Source organism: Bactrocera neohumeralis, chromosome 6 (genome assembly GCF_024586455.1).
Source record: "Bactrocera neohumeralis isolate Rockhampton chromosome 6, APGP_CSIRO_Bneo_wtdbg2-racon-allhic-juicebox.fasta_v2, whole genome shotgun sequence".
Classification (NCBI taxonomy): Eukaryota; Metazoa; Arthropoda; class Insecta; order Diptera; family Tephritidae; genus Bactrocera; species Bactrocera neohumeralis.
Window position 1 is genome coordinate 21,276,653 of NC_065923.1, and position 20,074 is coordinate 21,296,726.

At 36.3% G+C, this 20,074-nt stretch overlaps 1 protein-coding gene across 4 annotated transcripts in view; it reads right to left on the reverse strand.

Annotated features, from left to right (window-relative positions):
* Positions 1-20,074, reverse strand: part of LOC126761298 (DNA N6-methyl adenine demethylase) — a 315,064-nt gene that overhangs the window by 233,739 nt on the left and 61,251 nt on the right. For all 4 annotated transcript variants that reach the window (XM_050477348.1, XM_050477349.1, XM_050477350.1 and 1 more), the window contains one exon: positions 5,876-5,971. In XM_050477348.1, coding sequence (XP_050333305.1) covers positions 5,876-5,971 — 96 coding nt within the window. The remainder of the gene's footprint in view (positions 1-5,875; positions 5,972-20,074) is intronic.

The following is a 20,074-nucleotide window of genomic DNA, read 5'->3' on the forward strand; positions in this document are numbered from 1 at the left end:
CGTACGTACGGTATATGTAGCAAGCAGTGTCAATGACAAGTGCGGCGGCGGCGGCGACGACGACAACGTGCGCTGAGCCGGCGTTGACAATGGCGATGTGGCAACGTAGTACGAGCAAGCATGTGGCATGTGGCGCGCACAAGTGACCCTTGAGGCATCCGCTTACGGTTTGTTAGCGACCGTAGTGCTCATATTAATCGACATGAAGCTGCTTACACGTCAAAGCGCTTGGGTTCTTGTGTGCTTCACGGCATATACGGCAAATGCTCAGGTTGCTGCTGGTGCTTGGGGAACCCTCAAAGAGCTGCGTGAGCGCACATTTGCCTTTGCCTTCGCCTGTCTTTGCTTTTGTCAATGCCGCCGCCGGGTCTACATTTGGGCTACTTGCAACTTTACTTTTATTATTTTTCTTTTTTTTGTTGTTGTGGTTGTACCCAATTTTATCGTCTGCGAAATCAACACAAACCGTTTTCAGTGGCATTGACTGTGTCGCCGGCCTCATTGGCGTGCTCGTGCTGTTCAGCGTCCACGTGATGCGTGTGATACGCTTTGTCTGCCGCTCTATTGCCTTCGCTTGCGGTGTGAACGTGCGTGTCAGCGCCATAGTACAAGCTATGACTTGGCAGTTGTCTGTCCGCAAAAGGGATTTGTGCGTTTCTTTATGGGGGAACAGCGAATCAAAGCGCCCAAGGTACGAGTAAATGAGTGGATGTGTGGAAGTGGTAAGTGAAAACTGTTGTCGTGCAGTTAAATGGTGGAACACCTAGTGCTCAGACAAATCGTCTGCTGCTGGTCTGTAGCGCCTTCCCTTTATGTACAAAAGTTGTTGTAGCCTTTGAAGACTGGCATTAGCCTTAGTGGCCGCAAAGATATGGTATAAAAACGGCAATGCGCAAAATACGCGACCAGCAAGTGAAGTGGCGGAGTTTGAGTGTTCCAACAGAAGAACGGCTCAAGTGCGCTGATAAACGCGGTAGTCTTTCCACCTACCTGTTGTAATCTAGACATACAGTGTGTCACTATGGTAGAAAAATTGCAGTTAAAAATTTAATGATGTAAAATTTACATAGAAATAAATGCATGCAGTGAAAGCTGATCTGCAAATATATCGATTATAATATTTTTATGAGTTTAAAATTATCGATAAAAAATAAATTGTCGATAACATGTTCGATATTTTGTGGAAACCATCCATAGTATTTTTGGTATTTGTGAAATGCCGATAAAAATAAATTATCGATATCATCATATAAACATATCGATTATTTTTATATATTTAACACTGAAAACATGTTTGAGGTTTAGTGGAAACCATTCGTAGTATTTTTAGTACTTGAAAACTGCCAATGACAATAAATTATCGATAGCTTCATAAAGTTATCGATTATTTTTATATATTTTAAACTGAATTTCATTCGTGAAAAGTTTGATAAGCAATGTGAAGATATAAATATCAAAACTATTGATAATACGATACTTCATATTTGCATACATATACATATGTATATGTACATATATTTGATTGTATTGATAAAAATATCCATGTTATCGACAATACGATATTGCTTAAATTTGTTTTTTTCGGAAAAATTAGCGATAGCACTTTTGTGCTTGCGCATAACTGTGCTTATTAGAGTGTTTCAAATATTTAAAATATTATCGTGGATATAGAAAACTATCGGAAAAAATGAGTTATCGATAACATAATTCTATTTTATCGAATTTAAACTTATTAAATTGTTTGAAATGTTATATAGAGTAAAGAGACTGTCGATAAATAATAAATTATCGATAACATCATGCAAAGTTATCGATTTTACACATTTGTGGTTGCGCATAACTGATAAAAGTGCTTATTAAAGTCGATAGTGTATAAATCTATCGAAAAATAATGAATTATCGATAATATAATCATATTTTATCGACTTTAAACATATAATATTGTTTTAAATAACACCAAGAGTTTAAAAAACTATCGATCAACAATTAATTATCGCTAACATTATGTAAATTTATCGATGCTCTACTTTCGAGATTATGAATAACTGATAAGTGTTATTCAGAAACTACAAAGAGTATATAAAACTATAAAAAGCAAAAAAATATCGATAATATTTATGTACTTTTATAAGATATGTATCGACTTTACACTTATTGGGTTGTTTAAAAACTGTTTAGAGTATATATTTCATATTGTTGGAAGAAAAGCAGCTTTGTCAAAAACTATAAAGGAATATATCTAAAAATCGTTAATTTCAATTGAAATTTTGAAATAAAATCGAACCTTAATTTTTTGAGAAACCGTTTAGAGGGAAACCATTAAAATTTATTCGCCGTAAAATCTATTCAAAACACCGTAAAACGACATCCCACTACCACCAAAGAGATTTATTTGCACTTTCCGCCTTTGAATATGGCAACGCTGGGAGCAACGTACACCGCATTGAGACATCAACCGGCAGCAAACGAGCACGCGGTTCGCAAGCTCTGAACCAGATGGAGACCGTACACAACACAAGGCAATGGAAAGCTGAGCCAAAGACAGCATGCAACACACCAACAAACTCGTGTAACGGTATGTAAGCGGAGTAAGTGGAGCAAGTGAATGTGGCCAGACCGGCACACAACTGGGTGAATGGGCGACCAGGGTAATGGGCATTAAATGGCGACGTCGAGTGCGATGGCTATGGCAACCAGCAGCTACAACGCCGTCGAATGTGCCACACAAAAACAATTTGTAAGCGTCATGTGGCGGCATTTCTTTGACACAAAGACAACGCGCACACACGGCATTGAGTGTGGGAATGAATGAATGAAAGATTGCAACGGTGGTGCGGTGAACTTGCCGCAATGCTGATGACGATGATAGCTTAAACGACGCGCTAACGCAGGCAACGCGCGCTCCTAAGGGGAAATAAAAAATGAACAAAAAATAGCAACGAAAAAAGCGTTGTTGCTTAGCGCTCGCACAAGTCAAGTGTAATGGTGACGCATTGCCAACTGTCGTCGGACTGGCGTCTGCCATGCATTTGCGCGCATGTTACTCATACCTGCCGCGCGGTCCGTAACTTTGCGCGCGCACACACATGTCGTTGCGCCGCAGATCGCTTGGACGATTGGTGGGTTCACTGATTGTTTTGTCGCTACACACATTGTTGTTGTTACTCCTTTTCTTCTTTTTCGTGTAAAATGTCGCAGCGCGCCAGCGACAGTGCAGATTTAATGCCGCGACGTTAAACCCCAAAGGCGTTAGCGCGGAAAGATTGCGACGCGGCGCCATGTACAGAGATTACGGTAAGTTGGCATGAGGCGCGTATGTGAGGCGAACGGTGGAACGTGAGGCGCGCATGTGCATGTATGTGTGTTTGTACAATTTCGTGTAAATAAAAGCGTGTGAGCTTCTGCATGTGCGATATAAAATGAAAACGCAAGCAAGTTGTATGAGTGTTAGGTGGATATACACACTTGCCACAAGCGACTGCCGAGCCAAGTGCAGCAGGTGAGGGAGGTGCGCGCATACAAGTACGCATAAGCACACACACACGCAGACAAATACTTGTATATGCTTTGTCATTTCGATGCCTGGCATTGCTTGGAGCTGTCTGCCGGCAAGTTACCTATCCATACATATTGGTATGTGTATATGTACGCATGTGAGTGCAACAAACATCAAATTGTTTTGTTATGCTGTCGTCTTTATGTTCGCCCGGCTTTTGTTGATGAATTGCCAGCTATGCGCTTGGAAGCAGACGCGCGCCAGACGCCTTGCCAGACAGACAAATCGAAATGGTAGGTGAACTTTTCTTGTCAACGCACTGAAAATTGTCTCTTGTCATTGTTGTTGTTGTTGCCGTAGTTGTAGTCGGAGGTGTAGCATAAAAGTTTATTGTCTTCGCCGTTGTGGCAGCAATGACTGCTGTGCGTTTGGCGTGGTTGCCTTGACATTGTCATCGCCACCAGCGCAGCAGCGTTGCCACATGCATACATAGGTGTGTATATATATGTACATTTACTGCTTATAGCATGGCACCCGGACGTCTATGCATAGCAATGGCATTGGCAGCTGGCAACCGCAACTTGAAGTTGCTGCTGTCATTTTAGCCATGCGGTAGCTAGGCATTTGATACACGATATCATTAAACGTGTGTAAATATATACATAGACCTATATATATATAATATATACATACATATAATATTATAGATAACTTAGCTTATGTGCGCACTTTTTTGTTTGCCATAACAATGCTTTTGGCATTTCATTATCGGCTTGCCACACAAGTCAAGAGCAGGCAATGTCATCATTAGTCGCCGCAAACAGTCATATATGGCAAAAGCAGCAGCTTCCGCGTCATGTGGCAAGCAGTTGTTGCGGATACAGCAGACAGAAATCTAGAATATCGCAATCTTTTAGTGCTTATGCAAGGTTAGGGTAAACTTCTGCTTCATTGCTTCACTTTCTCTCAAGCAAAGATGCTGTTCTTAGACATGACGAGCAGATTCATTGCGAGAAATTGTTTGATGACCTCCATGCAAGGCTTTATGCTGTCTAAATGCCCGTTTGTTCAGTTAAAAGTTCATTGTTAACCTATCAGAAAGTTCTTCTATTGTCTAATTTTTCGGTTGCTAAGTAGGATCTTACATCGCCAAATCGTTTCTCAGCTTAGTTTGCTGAAAGCTTAGCCATCTGATATTTTCTTACTTCTCTCTCTCTCTACTCTTTCTAATACCAAGTAAATCGCTGTTACTTTGAACCAGTATATGACCTTTAAAACCTCTTACAAAATTTCTTATAAAAATATTTTTAAAAAATCTCTAGGTAATATACTAGAATGGTCACCTAAAGTCCCAAGATCTTTATTTTGTAATTTGAGAGGAAACAACCATAATATAACTACTAAATAGTCAACAACTACTCCCGACCGTTCGTAAGGGAAGTTAGACCTATCGCTACAAAAACTTCCATATAAATACCTTATCCAATAGTTAGTGCAGAGAAACATTTGAGACTGGTGTAACCCATATTTAAACTCAAGACAACGAAAAACTCACTTTAACAGCCATTTTTAGGCCTTACAGTTCTAAGTTAGAAGTTCTAAAGACTTTTACGTGACCTTCATATATGATCCACAATTCAATGTGATTTTCTAACCTAAAAATAAAAAAAATCGAAATTTTTGTTCATATATCGATAATTGCTCAAAAATATCTCCTCAGAAGAGTTTTTCAAAATTCGAATTACTTTTGAAATTACAGCCTTTTTAGAGAGGTGGCAACTCGAGCGATTTAGTCAGCACTGCTGCAACAATTCCTATGTAGACAGCTGGAGGAATTTTAAAAGCATTTTTTGTGAAAATAATGTTATTGAAAGACTTGTAACAAAATTTCAAGTTCTAAAAAATCAAAAAATCAAATTTTGAAAATTGCGCTATTTTAAAAAAAGTTCAGAAAAGTTAAAAATATACAGAAAATTTTTTAAAAATATTTTTGCCGAAAACTATTTTTTAAGTAGCGTCCATTTTTCGCATGAAAAGATAAACAATTTAACATCTAAGCCTTTTGGTTTTTCTCATTATAATACCATTTGTAGAGATTAAACATATAACCTTTTTTGTCTTCTGATGACCACGAGAGTGAAAATCGTGAGATGATGGACACACCCTGTTTTCATTTTGCCTTTAACCACAGGTAACTTCGCGTAATTTAACTTTTTTATATAAACTTTTAAAATATTCATAAAAAAAAAATTATAAATAGTTTCAAATTTTTTTTGGTTTTAAAATAGATCGAAATTCATTCACCTTAACCTTAATTAATAATTTTATTACGCCAATTATTTCTAAAGCTGATAATGAGAAATAAAACTCGTCACTTACCCCAGTTGTTGGTGTTCCATTGCCCGTTGTGTTACGCGCTTTACCGCGTCCACGTTTCTCCGCACGAATTGGTTGACCATCGGCACCGTAGATAATCTATAAATAGAAAAATAAATAAATACATTAAAACAAATTCATGATTGTAAGAGAAAACAAAATAAATCAATAAACAGTTCAACTTTAATAACTCGAAGTTTGTTCGGGGATTAAGCTGATTCGAGCTAGGGCAGCGCTCTCTGGTAATTAACCGGTAACTTAACTTGAAACATTTTGTGGAATATGGTGATTGGAGTTAGGGAAGTTCAACTGTATATACAAAAATTACTAAATACTAATATATATATATACATACATATTATTATGTCTTTTTATTATTTATGCTGAAAACCATACACGGTACAGTCTGTATAACGCTATTCATAATACTTGGATTAGTTATAGAATTATATATATGTATAAATAAACTACAAACAACGATAATTTTTCAATTTTCACAAAAACTGAACTCAACATCACATATCACTTTTATCGGTGTGTGTCCCAGCTACTAGAAACCGCATATTCACCACACAAATGTATGCAACCGTTCTCAAACACATCATTTGTTCTCAACGCACTGAGTTGAAAATATAAACTCACCAATAAACTACGGAAGAGAAGTAGCAACTGGTTTAGTTATTTGCTATTCAACACTTTATAGCAAGTGTTCAAATTGCACCCTGCAATTAGCCAATACACAAACCGTAAAATAAGCACTGACGGAAACCAACTTTTATACCACTTAGAGCGGACACATTCCATTAACATTTCATGCAGTGTTAGAGATTTTTGCTGCATTCATTTTCCGACTGTTCCTAGATGGGAAGCGCAAAAAGCATTCGATTTTAAAATATGAAACAGAATTCATTTCAATCAGAGCGTTTGTGACGAAACAAGGGCACGACGATATTGAGGCAGATTTTGTTTAGTTAATAACTAACTGTCATCCATGATATAATATATTAAGTATTAGTTAACTATCAGATCAAATAACTCTAAACGTAAAGTATTTCATTTGTTTCTTCAAAAAAGACTTTTACTTCTGAAAAATCAAATCGGAAGTCATTACGTTCATTATCGGAGAGCCTGAATTATGGACTAATTTTGTTATTTATACATAAAAGTTTCCAAATATCAATAATTAGCTTTTGTTTCGATGATGACTATTTTCTCATTGCTGTATTTCAAGATGAAGGAAAATAGTCTCACCGATTCGAAAAATAGCGCCACTTGCATGACACAGCTCTTATTCTCCCTATGCAGCTTTAGGCAATATTGTTTTTGGGCGTGGGATAGATACAATTTCGTGCAATGCATAATCGAACTACTTTCAATTTATAGAGAAGAAGCTTTCTACCAAGTTTCTGAAGAATACTTCAAATGCAATTCGCCAATTTGCAACTTGCAACATTTGTTGCATGCACTAACAGGAGAAAAGAGAAACAGATATATGGCTATCAAATTGATATTTTCATTCTGACATTAATGTAAAATTTATCTATCTGTATTATTTTATAATATTTTAAATGGCCATATTGTGAACCAATATGTTGCGAGCAACATGTTGCTAGACAGTACATAAGTAAATTGCTCTGACTTTTGGATGAAAATGTTATATGGAAAGAATTAAAACAATAATATTAATTTGAGGGAAAAATTTTAAGGCAAAAACAACAAAAGTATTAAAATACCCTTCACAAATGAAAAAATTTTCAATTCAAGTACTTGATTTTGTTTGGTCAGTTTATATGGCAGCTATATGCTATAGTTGTCCGATTTGAAAATATTTTTTTGAGATTGTAACAATTTCTTGGATAATAAACTACGCAAGATTTCTTGCAGATATTTTGTTAAATAAAAAAGTTTTTCATATAAGGACTTGGTTTTGAGCGTTAAGTTCGTATGGCAGCTATACCCTACAGTTATACAATTTGAATAATTTATTCAGATATTATAGCGTTAGCTTAGAGATTATTATATGCTAAATTGCGTGAAGATATCACTTCAAATAAAAAAGTTTCCATACATAGTCTTGATTTTGATCGTTCAGTTTGTATGACAGCTATATGTTATAGTGGTCCGATATCGACGGTTCTGACAAATAAACAGCTTTTTGAAGAGAAAAGGACGTGTGCAAAGTTTCGAGTCGATATCTCAAATAATGAGAGAGAGACGGACATTGCTAACTCGACTCAGCTCATCACGCCGATCATTTATATATACATATGTACATACATATTCTATAGGGTCTCTGACGTCTCATAACTTAATGTACCCTGATCAGGGTATAAAAAATTATATAAAATAAAATTATATAAAGAAATTAATTGTAATTCGAATTGAAATATAACCGGTTTACATACATATGTATATATAAATGCCTGAATTTATTACATTTTTCACATGAAATGGCACTTAATACTTTTCCTTTCTTTTACCTACATTTTTTACACACACATACGGCATGTAAGTACATAAAATAAATCTATGATATTTATATGACTACACTCTTGTATATATGTACATATATGCATCTTCACAGAAATGCATTTCTTGAGTCACATTTGCACCATATGTGCGCACGCATTGCCCTTAACATGGAAACGGACTCCGATTGCCGTCACGCCGAAAGAACGAGCGTTGCGCCTGTCAAGACGTACATACGTTGCATGTAAAAATAGCCGACGCCAACGCCAATGCCGCCATCCGTCAACCTTTGGCCGCCAACTACCGCTAACCGCAACGCATGTGCGAGCACAGCCCCCAAAGTCAAAGTGTGGCGATTGCTTTCTACAAATAATTAGCCGACAGTTAAGCGCGCACATACGCGTCGCAGCTTCGCAGGAGTGCCACAAGAATGTGCAACACCAGCCATCAACGGCATAAGCAGCCACATAAAAATAGGCACAAAGGCAGCTGAAGGCGCTACTACATCGGAAGCAACGCTTGGTGGCTGGTTTGGGTGTAGAGGGAGGCGGTCGTGTGACTGCTTGGTATGATGGGAATGCAGCGGCCGCGGCGCTGCCACCACTTTGAATGTCAACATTTTTGGTGGATGGAAAGGAGGAGTGAGAAAGCGCGCACTGACACTGACAGTTATATGTAAGTATATACTACAAATACATATACGCGGTTGTGCCACAAATGCAATGAGATTGTGCCACAAACGCTATGTGGCACCCACCACAGCAGCCAACGCCAACAAACGCCGCACACATGCGCGCAGCTGTTCGTTTCGAAGTTGTTATTGTTGTTGTTGCAGCTTTGTTAATGGCGCTGCTGTTGCGGGCTATACACGGACCCGTTCGGTGTGGCAGCAATTAAAAGCGACACGAAATGCATGCAGCCGCCGGCAAGACGTTGCTGTGCGCCCGAGCGCTGTGCCACGTTGCAACAGGACTGGCCTGGAGTGGTGTGGAGTGGAGATATTGGTTGGCACGCGTGCGCACATATGCCGCGGCGCGCCACTGGCACAGCAACACATCCCCGCCAGACCGTGTTGCATGCACCGGATGAAAATATAATTCACTTAATGCGCCATTTGTTATTGTTTTGTTGCTGTTGTTGTTGTGGTTGTTGGCAGCGCTTTGAGTAATCGCTTGGCGGCAGTTGCATGTATGCGCGTTTGTATATGTGCGTGTGCGTGTGTAAATGGTGGCATGTGGCCTGCAAGTGTAGTTGTGGCGGCATGTTTACCGTTAAAGAGGAGTAAAAGTGGAAAATCATGTCAGGAAAAAGTAAAAAAATAGACCATTTATGTATTAAATGAAAACAGATTTTTAGCAGCAGAAAGGAAATACGCGGCACATTGAGTCCGCAGCTTGGGCGAGTTGTTGCTAAGAGTATTTCAAGAATTCTTGCTTTTTGGTGGCACGTACATATGTAAAGAAGTTTGTATAAGCAATTACATATGTGGACTTCGAAGGTAAAATATATGTAATGGTGGTATATATGTATGTATAGCATGTAAGTATGTATATTAGTCTATTTATACATATATTCAAGAGAACTCAAAGCAGCAGCTCGAAATATGAACAAAACTGCTTAATATACACACATATACAAATATATATGTTTATATATTCATATATCTTCCTTGCCACATCATGCTGTTGACTTTCGGAAGCAATTATTTTAATGTCACAGCCCCCCAATGGCGTGTGGCGGATTTGTTTGTCAGCCAACACATGCGCGCAGATACTTTTAAGCACATATATAAACATATATACATACATATATTATTAACATAACTACTACATACATTATAAATACAAATCTATACAAAAATTCCTGTAATACCTTTGACAACCAACGCATTTGTTGTTGCAACGTCAAAATGTCAGCTTACCGTTGCATTCGCGCTGCAGTTGTCATCTTTTTCTCAGCATTTCTGTACATTTAGTGAGTTTGGAAACTTGAACTCGCTTAACGAAAAGCGATTTCATGTATTTTCGAGCTGCTCTATTTTTAGTTACCCCCAATGAATAGCAAAAGGGCACTTTAGTGCAATAGCAAATGCTGGTTGCAAGCAAGGTAAGTTGGCTGCACTCATACTTGGAATTGGAAAAAAACGTTGCACACATATTTATACACTAATAATTCTTTCTGCTTAAGCATTTCAGCATTTCAATGTGTTAGTTTTTCTAGTTGATATTTTCACGAGACATTTTTTATTTTGGTATTTATAAGTGGCATGGGCGGAACTTTGTCGTACTCTAAATCCATTTACATGGATATAGCACTTCAATGTACTTAGTTAGACTCATGGAACCTGGAGTGTGGGAATATAAAGTGTCACTTGTGTTTTTTGTGTATTTTTTTGTGGGCATATGCTGTAGGTGTAGACGACGCTGCGTCTGCGCACATTATTGTCTGTTGTTTTCTTATAATTGCTTGGAGTGCGAGTACAGTTGGGCACAAAAGCTTGCTTTGATTATGTTAGTCTTAAATAACCGATATTTTTTCAAGTATTACTATAGAATAAGAAAAACCTAACTATTAAAACTGTTTATTGAATGGGCAATAGACTGACATTTGCTATTTAATTAAAAATTTAATAAAAAAAAAAATAAAAAATTAAATTTATATTTTTGTTTGTTAAGGAACATGGTTTTTTATAAACATGCCAGAAAATTTATATTTTTTTCCAGTCCCTGTCATATCCAATGGCAACATAAGTTCTCCTAGGGAAATCGTAAAAAAATTATGAAAATCAGAAAAATTAAAACAAAAACGCAAATCGATCGCAATTTATCGATAGATAGATAATCAGATGGTCATATGTCATGCAAGCTACTAAACATAACCACAAAAGTTAAAGCAAAAATAAAACGATATTTTTTATATTTAAAATTTAATCGCTTACTTTTTACCGATATTTTTTATCGATAATTTTTATTATTATATTTTACTCCATTCTCCATTTACTTCTAACGCAAAACGTAGTATTTTTTAATTTAAATCGATACTTTTTTCGGTCAAATTTTATCGATATTTTTTTTATCGATAATTTGTTAATTTTAATTTTTATAATTATTTTTCATTTGAATAGAGAAAAAAACTTTAATATTTAAGATATGATTGAAAAGAATTTTTAGCGACTTTTTTATCGATAATTACTCATTCATATTTTAATTCCATTATTCATTTCTATCGCAAAAAGTAGTATTTTTGAGCTTAATTCGATAATTTTTATTGGTAAAAAATTATCGATATTTTTTGTTATCGATAGTTTTTGTTTTGGCAACCTCATATTATTTAAATAACGTTTTAAGTCAAGTAATTGATTTTCGAGAGTTATTGACTAACCGACGATAATATTTATTTTTTTAATTCAATTCCAAGGCAGGTGGCAGCTTTGAAGGATAAAATTTTTGCAATAAAACTTAATTAAGTGCGATTTCATTATATTATATTTTATTTTTATACAAATTAAAATTTTTTAAAATAATTTTTACAAATAAATTTTATAGTGTGGCAACCTCGTTACGTTTCAAGTGAAATTAATGGATTTCGAGAGTTATGGACTAGCAGGTCATAATATTTATTTTTTTGAGACATTTTTATTAATTTTTTTTTAACAGGTGGCAGCTTTGAAAGATAAAATATTTGCAATAAAACTTATTTAATTGCGATTATTTCGTTTTTTATTTTATTATTCTTAAACATTTATTTTTTTCCTTTTTTTTAAATAATTTTTTACAAAAAAATTTTATAAGTGTGGCAAGCTCATATTTTTTAAATTACGTTTAAAGTCAAATACTTGATTTTCAAGAGTTATAGACTCAAAGTTCGTAATATTTTTTTTTTAACAAATTCAATTTCAAGACAAGTGGCAGCTTTGAGAAATACAGTTCTTGCAATAAAACTTTATTAAGTGGGATTTTATTAAATTTTACTTTATTATTATTCAAAATTAAATTTTTTTTGTTTTGTGGAATATTTAATTTGAATTATAAAAAACTATATTTTACATGCAACACGATGACGATGACGATGACAAAGGGACTTTCGTTTTTTATGCAATTAATAGTTTTCTAAGAAATTATGTATGTTTTTGCAAAACATACTTCCGGCTGTCAGTAGAATACGAATAAAATGCATAAATTCATTAACTATCATTAAGTGGAAGCGAGGAATGTCAGCAATGTTTTGCGTGACAACAAATTACAACAAACATAGCATTTAGTAATTTGCCAAACAATTATTATATATGTACATATGTATGTGTACTACATACACAAACACGTTGAATACATGCGAAAACTTCAGTCCAAAAGTATGAGCGGCAGTGAAAGAGACATAGAGAGCAAGACCGAAGGGCAGATAGATGCAAATGAGGCCTAATAAACGGTGGCGGTTATGAAAAGCACCTGTCCACTTAAGTAGATAACCTACAAACGGCCGCAACAAGGCATGAATACACATATACATATGTACATACATACAAAATAGCAACAACAATAACAATACAACCGTGCAGGCGCTACACTCTACACCGCCAAACAGCAGAAAGGCCAATTCATCAAATTAAATGCCACAGGTTGTTAGCCAGCTTGTTTGTAGAAAATTATTATCATTTGTTGTTGTCGTTGGCACATTTTTGCGGTTACTAAACTTTTTTTTAATACTAGTAGGACACAAGTATGTTTGTGCAAAGCACTTGCCATATACATATGAACAGTTGAGTGCAAATTACACGGCGACAACAATAATACAAACAACAAAAACGAAAAAAAAACAACAACAACAACAATGCAAAACAATAATATCTAGGGTCTTTATGCCGAAACGAGGCAGCGCGCAGACATTGCATGTCTAATAAGAACTGTTACAAGCGCACGCACGAACACACACACACACAAACGATAAATACACGCACACACCTTCAGCTTGCTAAATACCCAAAAGGGACAGCCGACAGTTTCAACGGCTGACAAAACTTGTTGCTCACTCAACTGGTTTGTTTGTAGGCGCTTTTGGCCTATAAACCGAAATGAAAGCAACAACAGCAAAAGCAACGGCAACGGCAAAAACAATGCGCCACATATTGGGGCTTTGGCGCAGAGGCAGCAGTTAGAGATAACGACTTGGTAAACCGCAAAAAACGCAACCTTAACCCACAACGCAACACAACGTAAACAGAAGCAGACACACGCACACAAACACGGACACATACACACACACATGCACGGACAGGCGTAGCAATACAAGTCGCCGGCAAATTGGTAGGCTTCTGAGACGAGCCTTCTGCTGGCACGAAGATGAATTTCGTTGTGCGGCTAAAGTAAAGCAACAACAACAATAACAACTTAATGTGAGTAACACAAAAAAGTTGATGATCCATAATGACGCTGGCTGTTAGGCTGATGACGACAATGATGATGATGTTGTTGGCGCTGATGATGTTTATGATGGCGACAGGGGAGCGAGCTTCTCAATGGCAACGGCTGCGGTGTTGTTGGCGGCCGTTGTCAGCCGCTTTCGAAGACGAAACCTGACCTATGTCAATGGAAATTTCGGTGGCTAACGCCTACCATAAGCAAAGAAATAACAACAAACACAATAATAACAACAACATACATTATAAGCAAGCCAAAGGCGCCGACTATGATGCGGATTGGTGTATGTTGCGCCAAAAATACTTATGTATGTATGAATGAGAGCCTAGAAGTTAACGACCGCAGCCGGCGAAGGCGAAATGAGCACACAGCGAAGGGTCCAGTTACGCATGCAAAGCCCTTAGCAGTGATGCTTTGTGGGTAAATGAAAGCATGTGTGCGTATGAAATTTCGTCAGACACAAAGTGTAGGCAATAAAAAGTTTATTCGAGTTTATACATACATACATATATGTATGTGTGTGTAGAACATATGTATTTGCTTGGATTTTAGGGAAGCTTTGATGAATGATTGAACATGATTGAACACACATTTATGCATATGTATAGCTAAGTTTATACGTATGGTGCAAATTTTTTAACCTAGTAGCTGGGAGCTCATACAATTTTGTCAAGGACTTAGCGAAAATCTTAACATACTCGTATGTATACATTTAGGGGTTAGACAAGTATAGTATTTTCAAGCAAAAAAAAACCAAACAATTTTTTTTGTTTGTAACACCCAGAAGGCAACATTGGAAACCCCATAAAATATTTATATCAATAAAAAAAATTTATAAGTGATGTACTGTATCGACTAGCCATGCCTGTCTGTGCGCTTGTCCATCTGTATATACGGGATATAGTCCACTAAGTTTTGAGATATCCACATGAAATTTTGCACATGTCTTTCTCTGCCCAAAAAGCTACTTATTTGTCGAAATCGCCAATATCGGACCACTATAGCATATAGCTGCCATACAAACTGACCGCTCAAAAACGAGTTTTTGTATGGGAAACTTTTTAATTTGGCAAGATCTCTTCACAAAATTTTACCAAAATTATTTTCCAGAGCAACGCTTTAATCTACGAAGAAATTGTACTGATCGGATAACTATAGCATATAGCTGCCATACAAACTGAGTGATCAAACACAAGTCTTTATATGGAAAACTTTTTCATTTTACGAGATTTGCTGCACGAAATTCAGCTTGGATTATTATCCAAGACAACACTACAACATCTGAAGAAAGTTATTAGATCGAACTACTATAATACTACTCACTGATTAAAATGAAGATTAATATCATTTTATACCCTTTTTCGCTATAAGAAGTGCACCGGCGGTAAATATTATAGTTTCGCTGCAGCCGAAGTTAACTTTTTTCTTGATTTTGTCAATGTCATCACAACAAAAAACTAAATAAAGAGCCATATTATAGATTTTTCAGAATTTGAGTGCATGTTTTTATACTCTTGCAACCAGTTGATGCAGAGTATAATAGTTTTGTTTGTTAATAATATCGATTGCAAATATATTAATACGTATGTATACCAATAGTCCTTTTAAAGCCGCTTTATGTGGATATTAAGCTGAAACGGGAATAAACCGCTGCTGGTGCTGAGGTGTCAGGTTTTTAGGCAACTTGCCAAGTCGGTAATACAATACAGCACATACAAAGTTATCTATACATACATTTAAGTGTTTATATACATACATACATATATATAGCTTCGCAGCGCATTCTTCATTTCACTTTCATTCAATTATTATCTTTAAATTTTTGTTTCAGTTTCTTCTTTCTTATGTTAGATTTGCTTCTTGTTATTCGCTCGTCCTCGTCTTCAGTACAGTATAATTTGTTGTTGCTTTATGAGTCATTCATTTCCGGGACGAGAATATTATTATTTTGTTAAATTCAAAGAATTTTTGGCGCAGAACTGAAATTATTCGTTTATTTTTGTTTTAAAAGAGCAGAATAAACAGGTCTTAAAAACTTGTAACATTTTTAAACCAAAAAAGTTCTTCGTGATAAAGTGATAATCGAGATTTCATTATACGTCATTTACATATTTTGCAATACCGTATTTTAGTAAAGTTTTATTCCGCTATCATCAGTTCCAAATTATATAATTTGTCAGATGGTTGCTTTATTGAAGAATTCATTTCATCAGGGTGGACGAGAATATTATTATCCTGAGATATGGTTTTTTGTCCATAAGGGCGACGCCACGCCCATTTTCAATTTAAAGAAAAGCCTAGGTGCAGCTTCCTTCTGCCATTTCTTCCGTAAAATTTAGTGTTTCTGACGTTTTTTGTTAGTCGGTTAACGCACTTTTTGTTAAATATCCATAAAATTTTTGGCGCATAAACTGAAATTATTCGTTTATTTTTGTTTTAAAAGAGCAGTTATGACACTTTATAAGGTTTTCGGTTTTCGCCATTTTGTGGGCGTGGCAGTGGGTCGATTTTGCCCATCTTCGAACTTAACCTTCCTATGGAGCCAAGGAATACGTGTACCAAGTTTCATCATGATATCTCAAGTTTTACTCAAGTTACAGCTTGCACGGACTGACGGACGGACAGACAGACATCCGGATTTCGACTCTACTCGTCACCCTGATCACTTTGGTATATATAACCCTATATCTGACTCTTTTAGTTTTAGGACTTACAAAAAAGTATACATATGTATATTTAGTATACCTATTTCTACACTAGTACATAAACTTATTTTATGTAAATAACAATAGCTCGGCATAAAAAACTAAAAATTTTCGAATACCTAACCTCAAAATTTATTGTCTTTTCTTTTGGTTCTTTGGTAGATTTTTCCGATTTCCCAATCGATGACGATGGAGAAGACGACCATGAAGAACATTAAAGCGGCGGGGGCCGATGAATTGCCGGACGTGCTATTCAAATAGGGCGGACTCTACCCTATCCATACAAAGGGAGACCCCACACCTGCGCCAACTACCGCGGGATAAGCATACTCAACATCGCACATAAGGTTATGTCGAGCGTATTGTGTGAAAGATTAAAGGATTTACACAAACTACCTCTTCGTCGATTTTAAAGCTGCTTTTGACAACACGAGAAAGAGCTGCCTTATGCTTGCTGCCCTCTATGTCTGAATTTGGCAACTACTACGATTGTGGAAACTGACGTTAAACAAAACCAAAAGCTGCGTCAGGAGCGGGGAGAAACTCTCCGAGCCGTTCGATACCAAATGAGGATAATGAAGCGAAGCAAATGGATCTAGAAGTGAAGGAGGGCAAGACGAAATATCTCTTGTCGTCGTTTGTTTGGTCACACTCAGCTTCGCACTCGCGAGCTGGCTACGTCACTGTTGACAATCATAATTTCGAAGTCGTAGATATGTAAGTTCGTCTGTCTTGGAATCAGTATTAACACCAACAACAACGTTAGGCTCGACATACAACGCAGAATAACTCTTGGCAAGATGTGCTACTTCGGACTGAATAAGCAATTGAGAAGTAAAGTCATCTCTCGACGAACAAAGATCATATTCTACAATTTACTCATCATTCCCGCACCTATATGGTGATAAAGGGTTGACGATGACAACATCTGATAAGTTTTCTGCCGCTACAACAATAAACAACATTTGATGAGTCATAGCATACAGCTGGAAAATTCATTGTACAAAATAAAAAACAAATTGAATGACAGGAAACTATGTAAATACCCCTTCTGCAGTTGACGTCTTCATTAAGGAGCCCTGAGAACATTAGATATTGCAAGTGTGCATATGGTAATACTAAAACAGGAATTATCCCCATTGTGATAGATAGAGTATGATTTCGCTAGAACCGGAGCCTCTAACGATTAATTTGACTTTATATAAGCCAAAAAGCTATATATAACTGACCCAATTGTGACGAGGCAAACATCGAAGACCTAAAAAGTTAAAAGTTCAATTAAAAAATTCGCAGCCCTGTACTAAAATCATAGAATAGCTAAAATTTTGTTCAGAAGTCTTCAATTTTCAATCCAAATTTAACCCGGTTTAAGACTCTAATTTTTTCAGCTGTAACATTGACAACCTTACCCTTCATTTGCCTAAAAATTTAACCCCATTTTCGGGCAAATTCAGCACAACATACTCGTATCTATCAATATCTATTATAGCGGCAAGAAAGATTAATGGTAAGTATCGATTGAGTGCCTCAATAACCCCGAACAATTAACGTAATGAAGCACCAAATAATGCTGAGCAGTCATTACCATAAATGCTAACAATAATTAAAATGTAATATTTCCAACAATATTGCAACAAAATCAGCCACCGTTGTGTCCGTCCAACCAACCAAAATAAATTAAAAAAAAAAAACTCTTTCAAAATTTCCCTCACAATTTCAGCTGCATCAGTGCAATTAGTAGCAGAGAAATCAAATAATTGAAAAGAAAACCCTGCCATTTTTTTCCGTTATATGTGTGTGTGTGTGTTTATGCTGTGTTTTTTTACAATTACAATTGCAAGTGTGCACATGAATAGCCAAGTGGGTGTCCTTGACCTCGATTTGTGGCACGTACATTATAAGCCACCCACACAAGCATCGCGTGTAGGTTGCTTGCTTGCTGCGCCGCTGCCGGGTTGGTGGGCTGGTGGCTGGCCTACTTGGTTGCTTGCCTGCCTGCCTGCCTGGTTGGTTGTCAGTCGCTGAGGGGCGCTTACCGGACTGTTTGTTTGTTGACTGTTTGAGCATTTCCAAATGAATGATTTGCACACATTTTCGAGTGCCGCCGAAAACACAAGTAACGCACTGCTGCTTAACTAGTCACTAACGAGCGCAAATTGCAAAAGAGGTAATGCCAAAAAAAGTGTTACCCCTGCAAATTTTTATGTTGTCTTATTCTCTAAATGCTGTGTTGTTGCTGTGTTTTGATATTTTTTGCGCGTCAACGGCGTGGCATCAATGAAAAGCGGATTAAACCGCTGGCTGGCGCTTTACGACTGACATTTCGGCACAATTAAACCCGAGTGCAGGGAAGGTGTTTCCACAAATTAAATACGAGTATGGGGTGGCTTCGAATGGCATTTTAACTGTCACACGCATTATTTTATCATTTAGGGCACGATGCCACGAATTTGTGGCAAATATAGCGTAAAAACGCATTTAAGAAGGAAGTAAGGTTAGGATTGCGCGTTCTTAATTATTTTTAGAATTTTTTATTAAAATAAAAAATGTTATAATTTCTTGAAACTTTGGAAATGTTTTATGCATATATGTATTTAATTATAATCTACATATTTTAAGAAGAACTTCTTTTAAAAACACCGAAAATATTACAGGGCCATTATCAGACTTAAAATTTTAATTTTTAAATTTAGTTTTTGCGGCAACGGTCTGAAACTTTGCACATATACTTTTCTCTTGAAGAAGCTACTTATTTGTGATAACTGTCCATATCGGGTCACTATAGCGTGTAGCTGCCATACAAACTGAACGATGAAATCAAGTCTTTGTAAGGAAAACTTTCTAAATTGACACGATATCTTCACAAAATTTGGTGTGGACTATTATCTAAGACAATGGTACAATGTCTGAAAAATTTGTTCTGTTCGGATCACTATAGCATATGGCTGTCATACAAAGTGACGGAGCAAACTGCAGTCTTTGCAGGAAAAACTTCTATGTTTACCAAGATATCTTCACGAAATTAGGCACAGACTATTATCCAAGGCATTGATACTATCTCAAAAGAAATTGTTCCGATCGGGCTAGTATAGGATATAGCTGTCATACAAAGTGAATGAGCAAACTCCAGTCCTTGTATGAACAACTTTTTTGTTTAACAAGATATCTTTACGAAATTTGGCATAAATCACTTGTCATAATAATGCTATAATATCTGTAAAATTATTTCAAATCTGATGACTATAACATATGGCTGCCATACAAACTGACCGATCCAAACCAAGTCTTTGTATGGAACACTTTTTTGTTTGACAAGATATCTTCACGAAATTTGGCATGAATCAGTAGCCAAGATATTGCCACAATATCTGAAGAAATTGTTTAAATCGGACCAAAATTTCATATAGCTGCCATACAAATTGGCATATCAAAGTCAATATTAATATTTTGTATACCCTTTTGTGATATGGTAAATGCACTTCCCATTGATTTTACAACTTTTTAGCTGCTTTCAATAGTTTTACTAATATTTTTTTAAATAAAAAAACAATTTTCAGACTGCTTAACCCAAATTACGCACCTTAAATGTGTGCGTTTACTAGAAAAATTCCACT